We start from the raw sequence: 17,623 nt of genomic DNA, 5'->3' as shown, positions 1-17,623 counted from the left end.
TTCTGCTAAAAAAAAAAAAAAAAAAAGTTTCTTGTTTGCAGGAAACTACATGCCTGGCCTAGTTCTTAAAGCTAATTACAAAATCCTCTTTCTGGTCCTGGTGTCTTGACAGTTGTTTCTTCTAACAGAACTGTCAAAAGAAAAGAAATATTTTATGAGGTATCTGCATACAGCTTATTTCTAGTTCTTTGCAAGAAAGAAGAGAAGAAGGCATTGCTCTAGAATGTGGTAATTTGCTTACAGTCACAGCATTTGCTTACATTCAAGAATCTCTACAGGGATTGAAAATCTTTTTCTGTTCACTTGCCCACAGTGAGTGCAGAAAAAAGTGTATTTGGTCCTGAAGCCATTTGTATTGGTATGAAATAATTTCTAGATGTGGCAAGTTATTAAATACCTTTAAGTGTAGGTTTGACCTAACATTAAATAAAAGGGAAAAAATACATGTTAACTTTATAAAACTTCAGAAAGGGGCACAAAACAAAGGAAGCTTTTCCCTGGCATTTTTCCCAATTTTCTTCTGCTGACATTTTTAGCAGGGGAACAATATACACTTCTGGGGTGCTACAACAGCCTAATAGGGTGAAGAAAATATAAGAATTAAGGGAAAAGCAGAAGTCTAATATTCACAATTCACTGTACAATGGCCCAATTAAGTAAAGAAAGATCTTTTTTCCTCCTAACTATAGTATTGTCTTCACTACACTGGGCCATTGTAGCTCACCAGAAACTTTTGAAATAATCTTCCAAAATACAATAATTTGTGTAAGTCAATTCCAGGGCTCTCTCACAACCCTTCCCCCATTACCCACCAGCGATCTGGCAGTAGCAGGCCCTCTTGCCCTCTCCATTGAAAGGGAGAAGAAGCTGAAAGGTGATCAAGTCTCTTTACAGGAATGCAAATAAAGGGAGCTCCTGGCTATGTCTCTCCTATTCCTCTTTCAGCAGCTTTTACGGCCCTTGTGACTGTAGTATCTGGCTGCCTCACAATCTTTAATGAATTTATCTTCACAACACCCTTTGTGAGGTAGGGAAGTGCTGTTATCCCCATTTTGCAGAAGGGGAACTGAAGCACAGAGAGACTAAGTGACTTACCAAAGATCACACAGGAAGTCTGTGGCAGAGAAAAGTATTGAACCTTGGTCTTCAGAGACCCAAGATAATGCCCTAAGCTCTGGACCATTTTTTTTCTTGCATTACCTAGTGCAAGCCCTCATGTGGCCAGCCAAGGAAGAGGGGAAATCCTATGTGTATGGGGCTCCCACAAGCCATTTAGAGGATATTAAGCAGAGGAAGAGGAGCTGTGCTCCCCAACACTCTCCACTCCTACAGATCAACTTCAGTTTTGCAATTTTGTAGTCAGTGTGGATCTCTAAGTGAGCATGTGTCTCATGTACATAAGACTAGAGTTTTTTTGAATAGCAGTGTCCATCAGGGCCATGTATGCACCCTTGGCTTCCCTGGGCTCTTATGAGGGCTGTCAAGGCTCCTTCCCCACTCTGAACTCTAGGGTACAGATGTGGGGACCTGCATGAAAGACCCTCTAAGCTTATTCTTAGCAAATTAGGTTAAAAACTTCCCCAAGGTACAAACTTTGCCTTGTCCTTGAACCGTATGCTGCCACCACCAAGCGTCTTACACAAAGACCAGGGAAAGAGCCCACTTAGAGACATCTTCCCCCAAAATATCCCCCCAAACCCTACACCCCCTTTTCTGAGGAAGGCTTAATAAGAATCCTCACCAATTTGTACAGGTGAACACAGACCCAAACCCTTGGATCTTAAGAATAATGAAAAATCAATCAGGTTCTTAAAAGAAGAATTTTAATTAAAGAAAAGGTAAAAGAATCACCTCTGTAAAATCAGGATGGTAAATACCTTACAGGGTAATTAGATTCAAAACATAGAGAATCCCACTAGGCAAAATCTTAAGTTACAAAAAGACACAAAAACAGGAATATACATTCCCTCCAGCACAACTTATTTTACCAGCCATTAAACAAATGGTATTACTTACTGACAGTTGTAAAGCTGCATTCCTGATCTGTTTCCGGCAAAAGCATCACACAGACAGACCAACCATTTGTTCCCCCCCTCCAGATTTGAAAGTATCTTGTCTCCTCATTGGTCATTTTGGTTAGGTGCCAGCGAGGTTATCCTAGCTTCTTAACCCTTTACAGGTGAAAGCGTTTTGCCTGTGGCCAGGAGGGATTTTATAGCACTGTATACAGAAAGGTGGTTACCCTTCCCTTTATATTTATGACAAGGGCATAGAGAACAGGGAGGCCGTGACCCTTCTTCATTCCCCTCACAATTCAAAGTTTGTGTAGCTGAGGACTCTGAAAAATTGGTGATAAAGGGTGGGATGTGGGATCCACATTGGCTACAACAGAGGTGGCCAACCTGTGGCTCCGGAGCCACATGTAGCTCTTCAGAAGTTAATATGCAGCTCCTGGTATAGGCACCAACTCCGGGGCTGGAGCTACAGGTGCCAACTTTCCAATGTGCAAGCGGGTGCTCACTGCTCAACCCCTGGCTCTGCCACAGGCCCTGCCCCCCATTCCACTCCACTCCACTCCTCCCCGCCCCCTCCCCTGAGCCTGCCATGCCCTCGCTCCTCCCCCTCCCTCCCCAGAGCCTCCTGCATGCCACGAAACAGCTGATCGGGAGGTGCAGGGATGGAGGAGGTGCCAATCGGCAGGGCTGTTGGTGGGTGGGAGGTGCTGGGGGGTGGGGAGAGAGCTAATGAGGGGCTGCTGACGCATTACTGTGGCTCTTTGGCAATGTACATTGGTAAATTCTGGCTCCTTCTCAGGCTCAGTTTGGCCACCCCTGGGCTACAACTTCTTAAAGAACTACACAGTTACTATAGGGTCAGTAAACTTGCTTTCTTCTTTGAGTATATTTCTTCTTTGAGTTGATCCCACTGTAGGTGACTGGGAGCAGTATCTTCTCCAGATTTTGCAAGTGTAGAATCTCGGCTGTATCAGTGAAACAGGGATTGGAGTACTGCTGTTCTGAACTTGGATCTGCCCTGGCAGCCATGTCAAGTGCATAGTGTTTCAAAAACGGTCAGCGGGCTTGCTCCACAAGGCTGTCTTACAGATCTCAGAGATCAGAATATTTCTGAAGCAGGCCAGAGACATTGGTTGGATCTTAATGGAGTATGCATTTATGTTCAGAGGGCAAGGCTTGCCAACCAACTGATCACAGACAAATAAATTGGGTAATCCACCTTGAGATTCTCATAGAAGAGATGGCTAGGCCTTTTGACATGCTGGATATGACCACAAAGATTCTGACAGGCTTGGTCCTGTTGATTTAATAAAGCAGAACCCGAGACACATCCAGAGTATAAAGGGTGTATAAGGCAGTCTAGTCATGACAGCCTGCATTTGGCGGACTCTAGACACTGATGTGATGGCTACAAGAAAGACCAACTTCATGGCTAGATGGTACAACAATTCAAATGAGAAATGGTCTAAGAGCGATAAGTAGGGCCCTACCAAATTCATGGTCAATTTTCATCAATTTCACGGTCATAGGATTTTAAAAATCATAAATTTCATGATTTCAGCTATTTAAATCTGAAATTTCTTGGTGTTGTAATTGTAGGGGTCCTGACCCAAAAAGGGTGTGGGTGTGTGTGTGGGTGTGTGTGTGTGTGTGTGTGTGTGTGTGTGTGTGTGTGTGTGTGTGTGTGTGTGGCAAGGTTATAGCGGTACAGTGTGTGTGTGTGTGTGTGTGTGTGTGTGTGGGGCAAGGTTATAGCGGTACAGCTACCCTTACTTCTGCACTGCTGCTGGCAGCGGTGCTGCCTTCAGAGCTGGGCAGCTGGAGAGTGGCGGCTGCTGGCCGGGAGCCCAGCTCTGAAGGCAGAGCTGCTGCCAGCAGCAGCGCAGAAGTCAAGATGGCATAGTATGGTATTGCCACCCTTACTTCTGTGCTGTTGCCTGCAGAGCTGAGCCCTCAGGCAGCAACCGCCACTATCTGGCTGCCCAGTTCTGAAGGCATCAGCGCAGAAGTAAGGGTGGAATGGTACAGTATTGCCACCCTTACGTCTGCGCTGGTGCTGGTGGGGCAGTGCCTTCAGAACTGGGCACCCAGCCAACAGCCGCTGCTCTCCAGTCACTCAGCTCTGAAGGCAGTGCAGAAGTATGGGTGGCAACATTGTGACCCCCCCTAAAATAACCTTGTGACCACCCTGAAACTTCCTTTTGGGTTAGGACCCCTAATTTGAAAAACGCTGGTCTCCCCTACGAAATCTGTATAGTATAGAGTAAAAGCACACAAAACACCAGATTTCATGGGGGGAGACCAGATTTCATGGTCCATGATGTGTTTTTCATGGCTGTGTATTTGGTAGGGCCCTAGCTATAAGAGAACCTCATTAAGCTTCCACATAAGAGCAGGGTCTCTAACTGGAGGGCAAGCATGGAGAAGGTTCTTGAGAGATCTCAATCCCAAAGGATGTGAAAAGACCAAGTGTGCCTGTATCTGAGTGCAGCACACAAATATTGCTATAAGATGGACTTTGAAGGCACTACTGGCTAGTCCTGCTTTCTTCAGGAGGAGCACTTAGGCCAGAATCCTTGGTCTTAAGGCCTCAACTGCCTTAAGCTGCCCATAAGAAAAACCTTTTCCACATCAAGGAGTAAGTCTTCCTGTTGGAGAGTTTCTGACTCTGTAAAAGGAACTCTCAGGCCTGCAGGAAGCAGTCTGTCAGTCCTTTTTCAAACAGCCTACATCCAGACCATCAGATGCAGTGACTGTGGGTCTAAGTTTGACCCTGGTTCTGTGATAGCATGTCCAAACCCATGGGAAGATGTGTATGTTGCGTGGGGGAAGGGAAAAGGAGCGGGGGAGTGGCTGACTGGACATCTGCAGATCAGATGGCCAAAATTGCCTTGTCCAGTAGGGACATGAACGTAGCTTTATCTTGCACATGAATGTAGCTTTATCTTGTCTAATCTGGACATGATCCTGGGGATTGGTGCAAAGACATGCAAACGTCCTTGAGACCCACCAAGCAGAAAGGTGTCCAGATGGGACCCGGAGTCTGTACCTCTACTGGAGCAGACATCCTCACGCTTAACACTGTCTGCTATGGCAAACAGATGAGAATACCACACGGGTGAAATATTGGCTCTAGGATGGATTTCCAGTGACCACTTCTGATTGGTTACCATCTTCCTGCTTAAAAAAGTCTACCAGGTTGTTCCTGACCGCAAGGAGGCATTTAGCTATTGGAGTCATTTGGTGGTGATGGCACCATTCCCAGGTCTCAACCACCTCTAGGCAGAGTGGGGATGATCAAGCATCTCAATCTCCAAAGTGTCCATGACCTGCACCCAGCTCTTGAAAGGTCTTGAAGTTGTCCAGTGCCTGTATCAGCACCAAAACTACTGTCTTTCCTAGGACAAAGATAAGGCACCTTTAGATAGCGAAAGGGGTCATTTGGCCTCCTGCTGTCATGTCTCTTGGCATTCCAGTGACCAAGGTCTTGCTAGTGAAGCTGCAAGAGAAAGGCTCCTCCTCCTTCTTCTGCAAAGACAGTAACTGACTCCTACAGGCCTAGAAGGTGGGCCCCAAAAGCCCCAGTAAGGCCATAGTAATATTCTGTATGTGCACAGAGGGCTGGCTAGTTGTTGGCTGTACTAATGCCAATCCCAGCGTGCCTGTTATTGGGGTCTGTAGAGATCCTCTGGTTTCTAAATGGTGATACTGCTCATAGACCTCAGCAACAAATCGTTTCTGCCATATGTCAGAGAAAAGGCAAGGCCTGGAGATGGTAAGGAGTACACTTCCACAAACAGTACTGGTTCATAAAGCGGTTTCTGCTCTGAGGACTATGTCAGTGCAAATGTCTTTCTCAATGCTGCATGTGGCTCGGGTGTGCTCTAAGTCTGTATGATTGGTGCTAGAAAGAATATTGGGGGGTGGGGGAGGGGAGGAGTGTATGTCTGGTACCAGAGCCATACTGCACCATAGTCAGCTCCTTTCTGCGCATCTTTGATGCTAGGTGTGACTTGCCTTCTGACATCTTCCTGTGTTCCTCTTTATGAGAGAGCAGAGCTCCTTCCCCACCATTCAGGGTGGCATCTTTCAGCACTGTTTCAACCTCTGAGGTATCAAGTTTGATGCTGGGCCTGCTGACAGGCTTCAGTGCCAGACATGGTACTAGTGCTGATGTTGATGCCAGGCCTGGCTTTGGCACCACTTTCTCTGCTGAGGTCTTCAGCATCACCTGCCTGTCAGTTAGATGTAGGCTTGACCATTAAAGGGATCTTCAAATTCAGCTCTTCTGTGTGTGATGGCACTTTCACACATTGCTCCGGAATATGAAGCTTCAGCCTTGCATTCCTTGATTTGTGGGTTCTTTCAGAGGAGGAGAGGCAGACGGAGCACCTGCTTAGACTGCAAGATTCTCCCAAGTAGAACACACATCTGCTGAGCCAAACTTTCAGAGGAATTAGACCGTCACAGGATGGACCAGGCTTGAATACTGTGGGGTTTGAGTCCACTTTGCCAAGTTACTGTTCAGTGGGAGTCAGGGAGTGTGCATTCACACGTGCAGGTGTGGGGAAAAGGGCTGCAAGCAGCTTTCTATTTGACGAGCACTGAAAACAGACTAGCATAAGAAAATAAAGAATGAATACGGTTCTGAAGAATCTCAGAAGAGCTAATGGAGTGTTTTGAGAAGTCTAGCAGGTTGAACGCTGGCTAGGTTCCACCTTGTTGCCAGAGGTGACAATAGGTAATTGAAGGAGGGTCGCAGACACCTCAACTTTTATGCCCTCATACAGGAACATGAGGAGCCACAGAGTGTATGTGCAACCCTGAGGGACATGGGTATTCAGAAAAATCCAGTCTAACATGCAGAGATTCATGCACACCTAGAGCGGGATCCACACTGACACGTACTTGAAAAATGAATGCTACACACTGTTGGAAAGCTTGGGACTTTTGCTTTCCAGTTATTTATTTCTAATTCTATTTGTTCAGAATGTGTTTGACCTGAACAGTCACCGACTCCTAAGACCAGCAGTGCTTTTTTGGCACTGATCCAGGACATGATAGTATATTGCAGAGCTTGGTCCACTGTAATTTTTTATATTAAATATTAAAAAATTAAAATAAATGAATAACGGTATTCATTGCACGGTACAGCAACACTTTGCACTCCATCTGAACTTCTGGCTTAGAAGTGTTATTACTGAATCCTATTTGAGAATCTATCCTGAGTTACACAAGTGGCTGTCTAAGTCAAATAGTTTCATCTTGCTTTCTTCCACATCTTTCTGGATTAAAATTCTAGCTGTTCTAAGTGTTTACAAATCTGTACACTTTATTTTACACTACAGTAAGCCTTAACAGAACCTGAAAGACAAAACAACACTACAGGGAAATATGAAAACTGAGTTAATGGACATAGGTAACTGAATGGCTCGAAAATTGCAAACTATAAAAGTTTCTCTTCCAAATATATTTCTCAGTTAAAGGTATTTGGCAGAATTTACAATTTATCAAACTGGTTTGAGAAGAAAAATAAAAGATTAACAACTCAAATAGGTTTTCTGTAATCCAGAAAGTAAATTGGAAATTTGACCATCTGCTACACAATATACAGAAGAGAACAAAAGCTTTACCTTCCATCTGTTTCCACATTCATTACAGACAACAAATGTTGTCATAGGTTCATCAGCACTGCGGGTTTGAACCTACAGCAAAGAGAATGGGGAGGAAAGGGAAAGGAAAGAAAAGTGTTATCACCATGATCCTGGTCAATTATGTCACTTCTGTTCAATATAAAGTTACTCAATGCTAAAATAAAATCCGTATATCCTAAATAAAATTACCACAAGAGCTATCCAAATATGTGATTTTAAAAGTTACTATATTTGAAATCCATTGTATAACAGTGCTTCAACATTCCATTTTAAGTGTCTTTATACAGATTAAAAATGCAAATTCTCAGCCCCACAACCTACTCCAGCCCACAAAATGGTCACACCCTCACAGGTGAAATGAAACTAGATAAATTAAAATCTAAGCACCAAGTCAATTGTGAACACGTGAGAGTACAAACTAGGCAAACAGCTAACAAATTGGAATTACCAGATTTTTTACAAAATAATCATGACTATTTCATTTTGTGTATACAGAAAAAAGGTAGTAAAACTTTTTTGTGCCAAACACATCCATAGGGAACCCCTTTTGTTTGGCTGATTTAAGTACTAAAAGTATCCATTTCAATAATGAAGATCAATGTAGAACTGTGCAAATATTTTTGAGTTTTGTTTTTTGTGGAAGTAACAAATGCACATTCTGCATAGATTTACATAAATATACTTATGATGAGGTGGCCTAAAAGCATAAAGACTCAGACAGATTTTTACTGCATTTGTTTACATCAAAACATTTTCGATACTAGAAGCATAAACTTAGCTTATTAAGTTCAAAGCTATGCACTGCAGCATTACTGAAATCAATATGGACTTGATTTTGCAAGTTTTTTGCACACAACTCCTAATTAAATTAGTTGCATTAACAGGAGGCTTGTAAATAGACCCCAGTTTAATAAAGTCATAATTAATGTTAATATTCACATTAATATTCAGAGGTTTTCTACATATTACATTTGCCATTGCCACCCAAATACACAGATAGGTCAAAGACACTGAAACACTAGTTATATCAGTTAATCTCCCGCACATCACAATTTTATAAATAGCTAAAAAAAGAAAGTCTAGCAAAGAATTGCTGAAATGGGGAAAAAAAATACTTGTCAATGTTAAGGAATTTCAAACACATCCTTGGAAAGAGTTTAATTAGTGTTGGGCTTAACTGCTGATTTCTAGGAAAAGTATTTCTAGTTACATCAAGTTGAAGGATAGAGGAAAGAGTAGCAAAGTAATAAGATGAGTATTTTCTCCATAGAAGCAGATACAAATCTATGAAATACCAACAGAAATAAGAATATTTGGAAATACAAATTCACTGTTCATAATTGGTTGTAAAAAGAGGCTTTTTTTGCACCAATGTTTAACTGCTATTTCTCTAAGAGGAGAATATTAATTTGCTTTAGGCTAACTGGAACCAAGAAACATTTAAAAGCTACTCAAATACTGCTATATTATAAATGACAATTTTCTTCAGCTATCAAGTTACAAGATGATGAAACAAAAATTCTTTAAAAAAAGAGAAAATTTCCTTAAAATTGAGATTCAACCTTGATCAGACAAACGGAACAACAAGAATGATTATGTACCTGTGTGTAAGTGCAATTCTTCTTTTTACATTTGCCACATGTAAACAGGTCAGTCTGGGTGCCTCCTGTCTTAGCCATCTGGTGCTCTCTGATAGCTTCTTTGGTCAGATTTTTGCGCATCTCTTTCAGCTCATCACTTGCCATCTCCTGTTATGGATAAAGAAACTGTCTACCATAACATTCTCAATTTGCTGTTGGGTCGTCTCTTCTTACAGTTTTGATACACTACTGCTAGTATGACTACCGTATATATCAGCCTAGCAAAGTTCATTTTGAAAATGTGTATAATTGTATTGAAATAGGGTTTTGTTTTTAAATCCAGGAATATCTATCCTATCAAGCAGCAAAATCATTCTATAACTCTTGGATCTTTTATCTTTGCTAAATTCAAACTGAATAAGCTTCAACTTTAGTTATCACAAATTCCACTAAGTTGGCCAAATATGCTACCTAAAGTTAAAACATTTCTTTACTCCTTTATACTGTTGGTGAAATGGCAGAAGTTACATAACCACCAAACTTGCAAAAATGTTTGCACTCAAAACATGTCTGACCAGTGACTATCAGAAAGTCTAGTTAGTGTAGGGGTAAAGAAGAAAAGGTGGTAGAGAAAGGTCCCCAGGAATGAAACCTTGTGCAATTTTCTGGTTGTGCAAAATTTAAATTCACTATTTTTGTTTTTGCATAACCAAAAGTTTATTTCCACCATGAAACACTCACAGTGCAAACAGTTTGCACAGCTGTCCTCTCTTAACAAGAAATGAATATCTGCATAATTCTAATTTAACCTAAAACATAGTATTGTTTGATAATGAGAATTGAAACCTTCTGCCTCTAGTTCATGATTCAAATTTAGCTTAGTATTGTAATGATCAAAAATTATCTGATGCTTGTTCATTGGCCTAGGAGAGGAGAATTTAGACTAAATTTATCTACATTTAAAACTGCATCCAAAACTCATGCATTCTTGTTATAGATAGAATGGGTATGGAGAATGAGCTTCCCCATCGAAGGATCTCTCCCAGAGTGGCCACTCCAAATCAAGATTGAGGCCATTTTCTCCAATGCCTGTGCTGTAATTCTCCTGTGGATAAACACAAACTTCAGTCTTCATTGCTGACTATCCAGCACGCCTCATGTTAAAAAATCTGGAATTCTAAAGTGCTTTATCCAAGCTTCTCCATCATTCAAGGTGTAATTACTAAGCTGAGAATAACATGTAAAGATTTTAGTCTAAAACCAAAACATTTAAGTCAATAGCCAAGTGACTGGCCTCCATGGTAACTTGTTACACAAAACGGCAGAATTACAGTTAGTAGCTTTCATATCTAACTTCTGTTAATTTTTTTAAAGCCTTTTCAGGGTTCCAGACACCAGAGAGGGTTTTTAAACTGTAACAGGGCCTAAGTGAGGCAGCTCTCTCTATGAAAGGTCTCTTCAGATATTGCACAATAGGGCTTCAAAATCAGTTTTAATTATGTATGTTCCTATTCTATACAAACTGCCCTTTATATAAAGCATTTTGTAAAATAATAAGTCCAAAACTTCACACTTGTTAGTTCAAGCTTTAAAAGATGAGATGTTAAAATTTTTAAGCGTGTAATTTATAGCCAGTTTCTTTAAAAATATTCAACTTTCGATACCTGTTAATTGTTTTCACTTCATTTGACTTGGTCAGTTGGGTGCTCCATACTTCCTTAACGTTTTGTATGTAGGAATGAGCATTCCCAATTTTTCCCACTGTCTCAGTATCTGCATGAGATTTAGCAGTTCAACTAACACTGCTCCAGATTAAATACCTATCTCCTCTACGTCAGTTCTCTTTTAAGTGGCTAAATATCTGTACTCAAAATCTTTTTAGTCTGAAATGAATTTAAAATCCAAATAATGATTGACCCTGAAGCACAACTTTTATATAAATACAATGATCACAACAAAATACAACCCCATAGAATCAAAATGCCATCTGATTCTCCTTATACAAATGTAGTGGTCTGCCACCCTCAGTTTACTTATCTATATGCGCAGACCATTTTTCTCTTGAAGAACAAAGCTCACCATTACTTATGACCTGTATGAATAGCTTAACTTCTGTTCTAGTTCCAATCTTTTTTTTCTTTGCCTGTTTGAGCACAACAAGAATTTAAAAATGCTGACACAATTACAAAGCACATCTAAGCTCTTATTAATTCTGTTTTTGTTTTTATCGTAACCTCTAAATTTATGTAATCAAGTTAATTGTTGAGGTCTCTGTAGAAACTACACAAAGGCACTGACCCTAGGAAATTTCATTTCATGTTCCTCAGGCACAAGTCCCATATTCTCCTCTCCAATTATTTTCATATTGACTTCCTAAATCCACTTTGGAGCACCAGCATTTTTCCTAAAGCCCTGTGCTATATAACTCAAATATTTTAAGACAGCATAAATAGTTGCATCAACTTCTATGGTCATTTCCCTGAACCTGATTCAAAAAGACACAAAATAGGGCGGCTAAGTAGGATTGTTTAAGCTACTGCACTTAGCAATTATTAGACTGGACAGGAGTACACTTTGCTTTGTGTGAGTTTTCAGTCAAATTTCCAATGCAAGTTTCCCGTTTTAAGCCTTTCAGTATCAAAAGTTATCTTGGGAAGTTAGCTAGAGAGGTTCTGTCCTTCATATTAACAATTCTGCAGTAAATTCCACTTTTACCAAGTTTTAACTTTCTTCTTGGGTTGGTAAGCCATCCCAATTCCTTTTTCTAATAAGATTTTTAGTGTTTCATCAAATACAAGTACGAATTTAGTCAGTTTTAAAACTTTTCCCTAAATATTGTGCCAGTGACATTTTAGTGATCTGTACGTCCTGCGTTTCTCTTTCTTTGTAGAGAAACACACATCATCTAGTCAAGTTTCTTACAAAGGCATTTTTAAAAACAATGTTTAAAAACAATCAGTGCTTAATCCTTGTTTTAAATATCCATTGTTATAGTTTAAATTTATTTGCTTTTCTTTAATAGTAGGATCTCATTTTATTATCTTAATTAGTCCATTTACCTAGCTTACTCTTTCCCTATTAATTTGTCTTTTTGTTAAAAAAAATTAATATACTTGGGGGTACTACAAAGTGTTTGCAGTGAGATAAACTAACCACAAATTTTAAAATTAACAGAAATTTTAAACAGTACTAAAAATAGCTCCAAAGAGTCTCACTGCCACAAAGAAAGGAGACTGACCTGTAAAAATCAGGATGATAGAAGTAGTCAAAATGCTGAAGCTAGCACTTGCCAAATACAAAGGCGGTGCTGTTTAATGATGATGATGACGATACAACGCACCCAAAAGGGGCACAAGTTGGTAGCCTGGGGTCACTGGCAGAACGCCAGTCCACCTCCCCTAATTTGAAGGTTGTTACTGGTACAGGCTGCATTTTATTTTTTTAAATGCAGTACATTCTATTTCTAAGCTCTCTCTCTGAAGCACCCTCAGGGACATTCTACCTGCTTCTTGCCTTATTCAGGCATCACAACTTTTGGAACTACCCCACTATCTCTATGAATCTTCAAGCCATTATACTGCTGATAATTGTGGTTTGTCTTAAATGCCTATACTTATGAGAGTGTGAAGATAAAGTATAAGAATGTTGATGGTTTGTATAGTTAAGTCAAACAGAGTAATAAAAGTTAGAAGATCTAATATTGACTTACCTCTGCTGTCATTTTGGCAAACCTGTCTGGAGGTATGTTCCCACATAATACATTTTTTCTTAGATTAGGGTTTTTTGTGTCCTTGAGATTTGCTATTCTACTTCGTACCCTATTTTTGTATTTCATGTCCGTGTTTTTCAATTCTTGATATATAGGTGCTTAGGACTTAAGGAACACATCTTCAACAAGTAATACGCAGAACACAATATAGTACTTCATTGCTTTGCAAACGTTTACCCAGGTTTACACAGGATTAGATTTTTATCAGTAAGTGTCAGTAAACGTCAATTTTACCATATACAGACAGACAGACGAAAAATATTTCCATCAATATTAACAGAAATTTAAGATCAGCACAGTGATAAAAAATGCTGCTTGAGACTTTATTAGTTTTATTTAAAGATATTTACTTTGTATATTTTAATTGTTATAAAACTCAAGTTTGAATCTCTATGTCTACAGTCATTAAATAATTGTCTGATCTTTCCCTATTTCCCACAACTGTGAAAATTTAAGTAGATAAAACTACCTACAAGCAAACATCTGTACTATCTACCAAAATTTTTAAGAAATAGAAATAAAATTCTGCTAAACCTACTCTTTACATAGTTGATCAGTACCTTTCTTAGCAATGGCTGCCAGTGCTTGTATTACATAATTTTCTCAATTTTTTCTGCTCAACACATGGCAGTTAAGTAATGGAACTGCAGATCTCTCAAGATCTCTCTTTGACTTGTGGAAGCCTCCCACAAGAGCACAACAGGCATCTTTAATTCATTCTGCTGAGGAACGGATTAGTTTCCAAAATAACGCAGTGTTGATATCTGAGCATCAATAATACCTAAATCAAATTTCCAACGAAAAATGAAGCTTCCAAAGTTTTCAACATAGCTACCCGATGTCTTTACAGAAGACACTCTCACATTTTATGCTAAATGTACACTGGCTGGGTAGCATCAGGAAGCTCGCATTGTTACTACCTATATAGCAATGGTCCCCAACCTTTCTTGTGGGAATAGCATATTGCTATTCCCAGAAGACTGTGGCGGGCGCCAGACACCCCGACACCGAAATGCAGCAGCGGGAAGAAGTGTCGCTGCTGAAATGCCGCCGAGAAACGGCAACGCTTCTCAGCAGCATTTCGGCGGCGGGGTGTCCTGCGGGCACACAAAAATGCCCCGGCAGGCGCCATGTCGCCTGTGGGCACTGCACTGGGGACCCCTGCTATATAGTATTTGGTCTATTGCTAAGTAATAGATGATGTTTGTTGCCAGTTTGGCTCCTTTGAAAACACTAAATTTACTTTAAAATGAAGTTGGGGTGGGTGGGTGGGTGGGTGGAGGAAAGAGTCCTGATTTGTGTAAGCATTAACCACATTAGACTTAAAAACAAAACAACAAAAACTATGCACTTAAAGAAGATTAAGCACTTTGAGAGTCACAATTTTTTTTGGCATTAAGATTCATCCAAGATTATCGGAACACAATAACACCACCTAGCTCTTATATAGCACTTGTCATCAGTAGATTTCAAAGCTAAGGCATAGAGAGAAGTAGCTTGCCCAAGGTCATCCAGCAAGTCAGAGGTGGGAGGACTAGAACCCAGTTCTGCCAAGAACCTGTCCAGAGCTTTATCTGCTAGGCCACACTCTCTCTAGAGTTTCACCACCGGTCACTTCAGTAAGATATCTATGATAGCTGCTGCTAGCAGCAGCAACCTTGGAACTATAACTTAAGTAAAAAGACTTCTGTATGTAATTTAATGGTCATAAATTGTGAGAATCTCTTCTCACACTAAAAACTTTCACATGGCTGTATTGAACAAAATGAGTATTTTCCTACTGAATAAAAATCAATGTTCATTATATGGACCAAACCATTTTTTTTTAAACAAACAGCAATATAAATCCATCAGCAAATACTAATTCTAGAGCACTTAGATATATTACAAAGGATATCTTCTTCAATCTGAGATCCCAGCTCTTCCTCATCAGCACCAATAGCAATGTAGTCATCTGAACAAAAGAGAAGTTTGATTATTAAAATTAAGTGGACATCAGATTTCCTTAGCAGCTCAAGTACCCATTGGGAATCCTGGAAAGCGTAAGTTATGCCACAACCATAGTATGCATTTTCAGAAAAAATAGTGCCCTATATACTTTTATGGTAGCAAAACCCTGTTAGCTCATTATTTTGCAGAGAACACAAAAGGTAAAGAAGACAAGATTGGTAGAAAATCAATGGCCTAAAACAGGGGTCGGCAACCGAGCCGATTTTTAATGGCACGCTGCTGTCTGCCGGGTCCCAGGCGCTGGCCCCGCTCAGCCAGCTGCCGGTCTGGGGTTCTGGCTGCTGGCCCCTTGCCAGCCGGGATCCCGGCCGCAGGCCCCGCTCAGCCTGCTGCCGACCTAGGTGAAAGGAACCCCAGGCTGGCAGCAGGCTGAGCAGGCCACTGGCACAAGATCAGTATTTTAATTTAATTTTAAATGAAGTTTCTTAAACATTTTGAAAACCTTGTTTACTTTACATATGACAATAGTTTAGTTATATAATATATAGACTTATAGAGAGAGATCTTCTAAAAAACGTTAAAATGTATTACTGGCACGCAAAACCTTAAATTAAAGTGAATAAATGAAGACTTGGCACACCATTTCTGAAAGGTTGCCGACCCCTGGCCTAAAATCTTATTTAATCAGGAGCTAAACTGTAGATGTAGGTACTGTACAAAGAGCTTTTGTGTTATCAGTTAAGTCTTAAAGATTCTACTCAGTTTGACAACTGCCAATCTCTTCTCTGAAAGAAAACACTGAATATCACTTCAACATCTGTGATAAAATTCACTCTAAGGATAGCGTGGGTACATTCAGTTAGTGTTAGATGACAGCAGAATCAGTAATTAAGTTGTAGAAAGGAGCTTAATGGACATTACAAATATAAGGAAAGCAGACAAACTGAAGTGCAATAAAACAGGAAAGTTAAAGTGGTAAATAAAATAGGTAAAATACTTAGACTCTAAAGACAGCATGAAAAGTTTGACCTGAAATGCCCAATCTTAGAAATCTCTGAGTAGAGATTTTGGAGAGAAAAAGTAAAAGAAACATTTACTTTCTAATTTAACATTTCCTTCTGAATTTGACAGAGGACAGGCCAGACAGTGCAAGCATGCTATCAACATTTCCCACCTTCCTTCCCCTCACCTTCATTTGCATTTTAAAAAGCTCAACGAACACCATCAACTAGAAATTAAGTCAACTTCATAAAATAAGTAAAAAAATAGTTTCAGGTACCACATCTATCAAATGCCCATGTCACTTTTTTTTTCAATCACATATTTCTACTAAAAAAAAAAATTCTCCCCTTTTGCTGTGTAAAAGGCCAATAAAAACAGCAGAACATGACTGATTACTAATGGGAAAAAACAGTGAAAATGCCTACACTCAAAATGCTCTCAAAATGCACAACGTAAGAAAACTGAAGAGAAGAAATAACTCACTAGTCTGTTAGTATAGCAATAATTTTAGGTAAGTTTCCAAAGACAAGTGTGATTTAAATTGACATTGCATAAAATCTGCAAAGTTACCTAAGTGATTTAGGAGACTAAATTACATTTACCCAAGCATTTAAGTCAGTTAGGCATCTTAACTTTCATTAACTGCCAGCTGGACTTAGACAAGGAGTAATGTCTTTCATAAGTGTTCAGCTGCTTCTGGCAGCTCTCTGCAAGTGAGTCTGTATAAAAAGTGGATGACTCAGTATTTAGAAAGTGAGCCCCACTATGGGAGAGATAGTGTTACCCTGAGGGCAGGACTTGGACCTACATATAACACTGCTTTAGAGCTCAAAGAAAAGGGGACCCAGGCTCCATTTTCTGAAGGGAGAGAGAAAGTAGCAGGAAGGATCCACGCTGCCTGTATGTACATTGCTTTGAGCACCCTGATCTTTTTGTACATATTCTCAATATTATCCCATTTGCTATTTTCACTCACTTACACTTTGTAACAAACTTCATACAAAAACTGTGTCATGCTCAAAAGTCCCTAAAATTTTTTTTTTAAATTGCCCTTTTTACTACACAAGCCAGTCTGAACCAAAGAGAAGGTTAATAATGAACAGATTTGGTTCCCACTGATAAGGGACTATGTACATTTCTGGAATAAGTTTTAAGTTAAAACAGAGTTAAATATATATAATTTGGTCAAGGGATAGCTTTAGAAGGATGGGAGCATGAAACTGTACAGTAATTTGAAGAGTATAAACAAGAGCAGTAATAGGAGAAGCTTTTTTGTACATGGAAATGTACATATTAATGTGCACAAAATGTATAGGTTATTTCTGTATTTTGAAAATAAAAAATAAAAAGGAGCAATAGGATGAGGTTCAGGGTAAATGTAGGAACAGCAGGAAAACAAAAGCCTTGACAGAGAGATCTACTGGATTACAGAATAATCTCCCAAAGGAAATAGTGAAAATCTTATTTTTCAGTATAAAACACAAAGGTGTAAGAAAACTCCTGGCACTGAAAACAAGATGGAATAGATCATTTCATAGGTCTTGTCCACCTCCAAATTTTATAACTCTCAAAAGACATAGAAGTTAACACCTGAAACTGGACGAGAATAGAATACGGCTGTCATAAATTGGATACTTAAAGAATTTGACATAT

The 17,623-nt window shown here is 39.7% G+C and overlaps 1 protein-coding gene across 1 annotated transcript in view; it reads right to left on the bottom strand.

Moving 5' to 3' along the window:
- TCEA1 (transcription elongation factor A1) overlaps positions 1–17,623 on the bottom strand; it is a 56,986-nt gene continuing 39,363 nt past the window's right edge. The window contains exons 6-10 of the mRNA XM_074944375.1: positions 14,916–14,972; positions 12,959–13,113; positions 9,271–9,417; positions 7,649–7,720; positions 1–130 (exon numbers count right to left, since the gene is read on the bottom strand). Of these exons, the coding sequence (XP_074800476.1) occupies positions 122–130; positions 7,649–7,720; positions 9,271–9,417; positions 12,959–13,113; positions 14,916–14,972 (440 nt within the window). The 3' untranslated portion in view covers positions 1–121. The remainder of the gene's footprint in view (positions 131–7,648; positions 7,721–9,270; positions 9,418–12,958; positions 13,114–14,915; positions 14,973–17,623) is intronic.

The sequence above is a fragment of the Natator depressus genome, chromosome 2 (genome assembly GCF_965152275.1).
Source record: "Natator depressus isolate rNatDep1 chromosome 2, rNatDep2.hap1, whole genome shotgun sequence".
NCBI classification, from domain to species: Eukaryota; Metazoa; Chordata; order Testudines; family Cheloniidae; genus Natator; species Natator depressus.
This window is presented reverse-complemented; position numbering and strand designations above follow the sequence as displayed.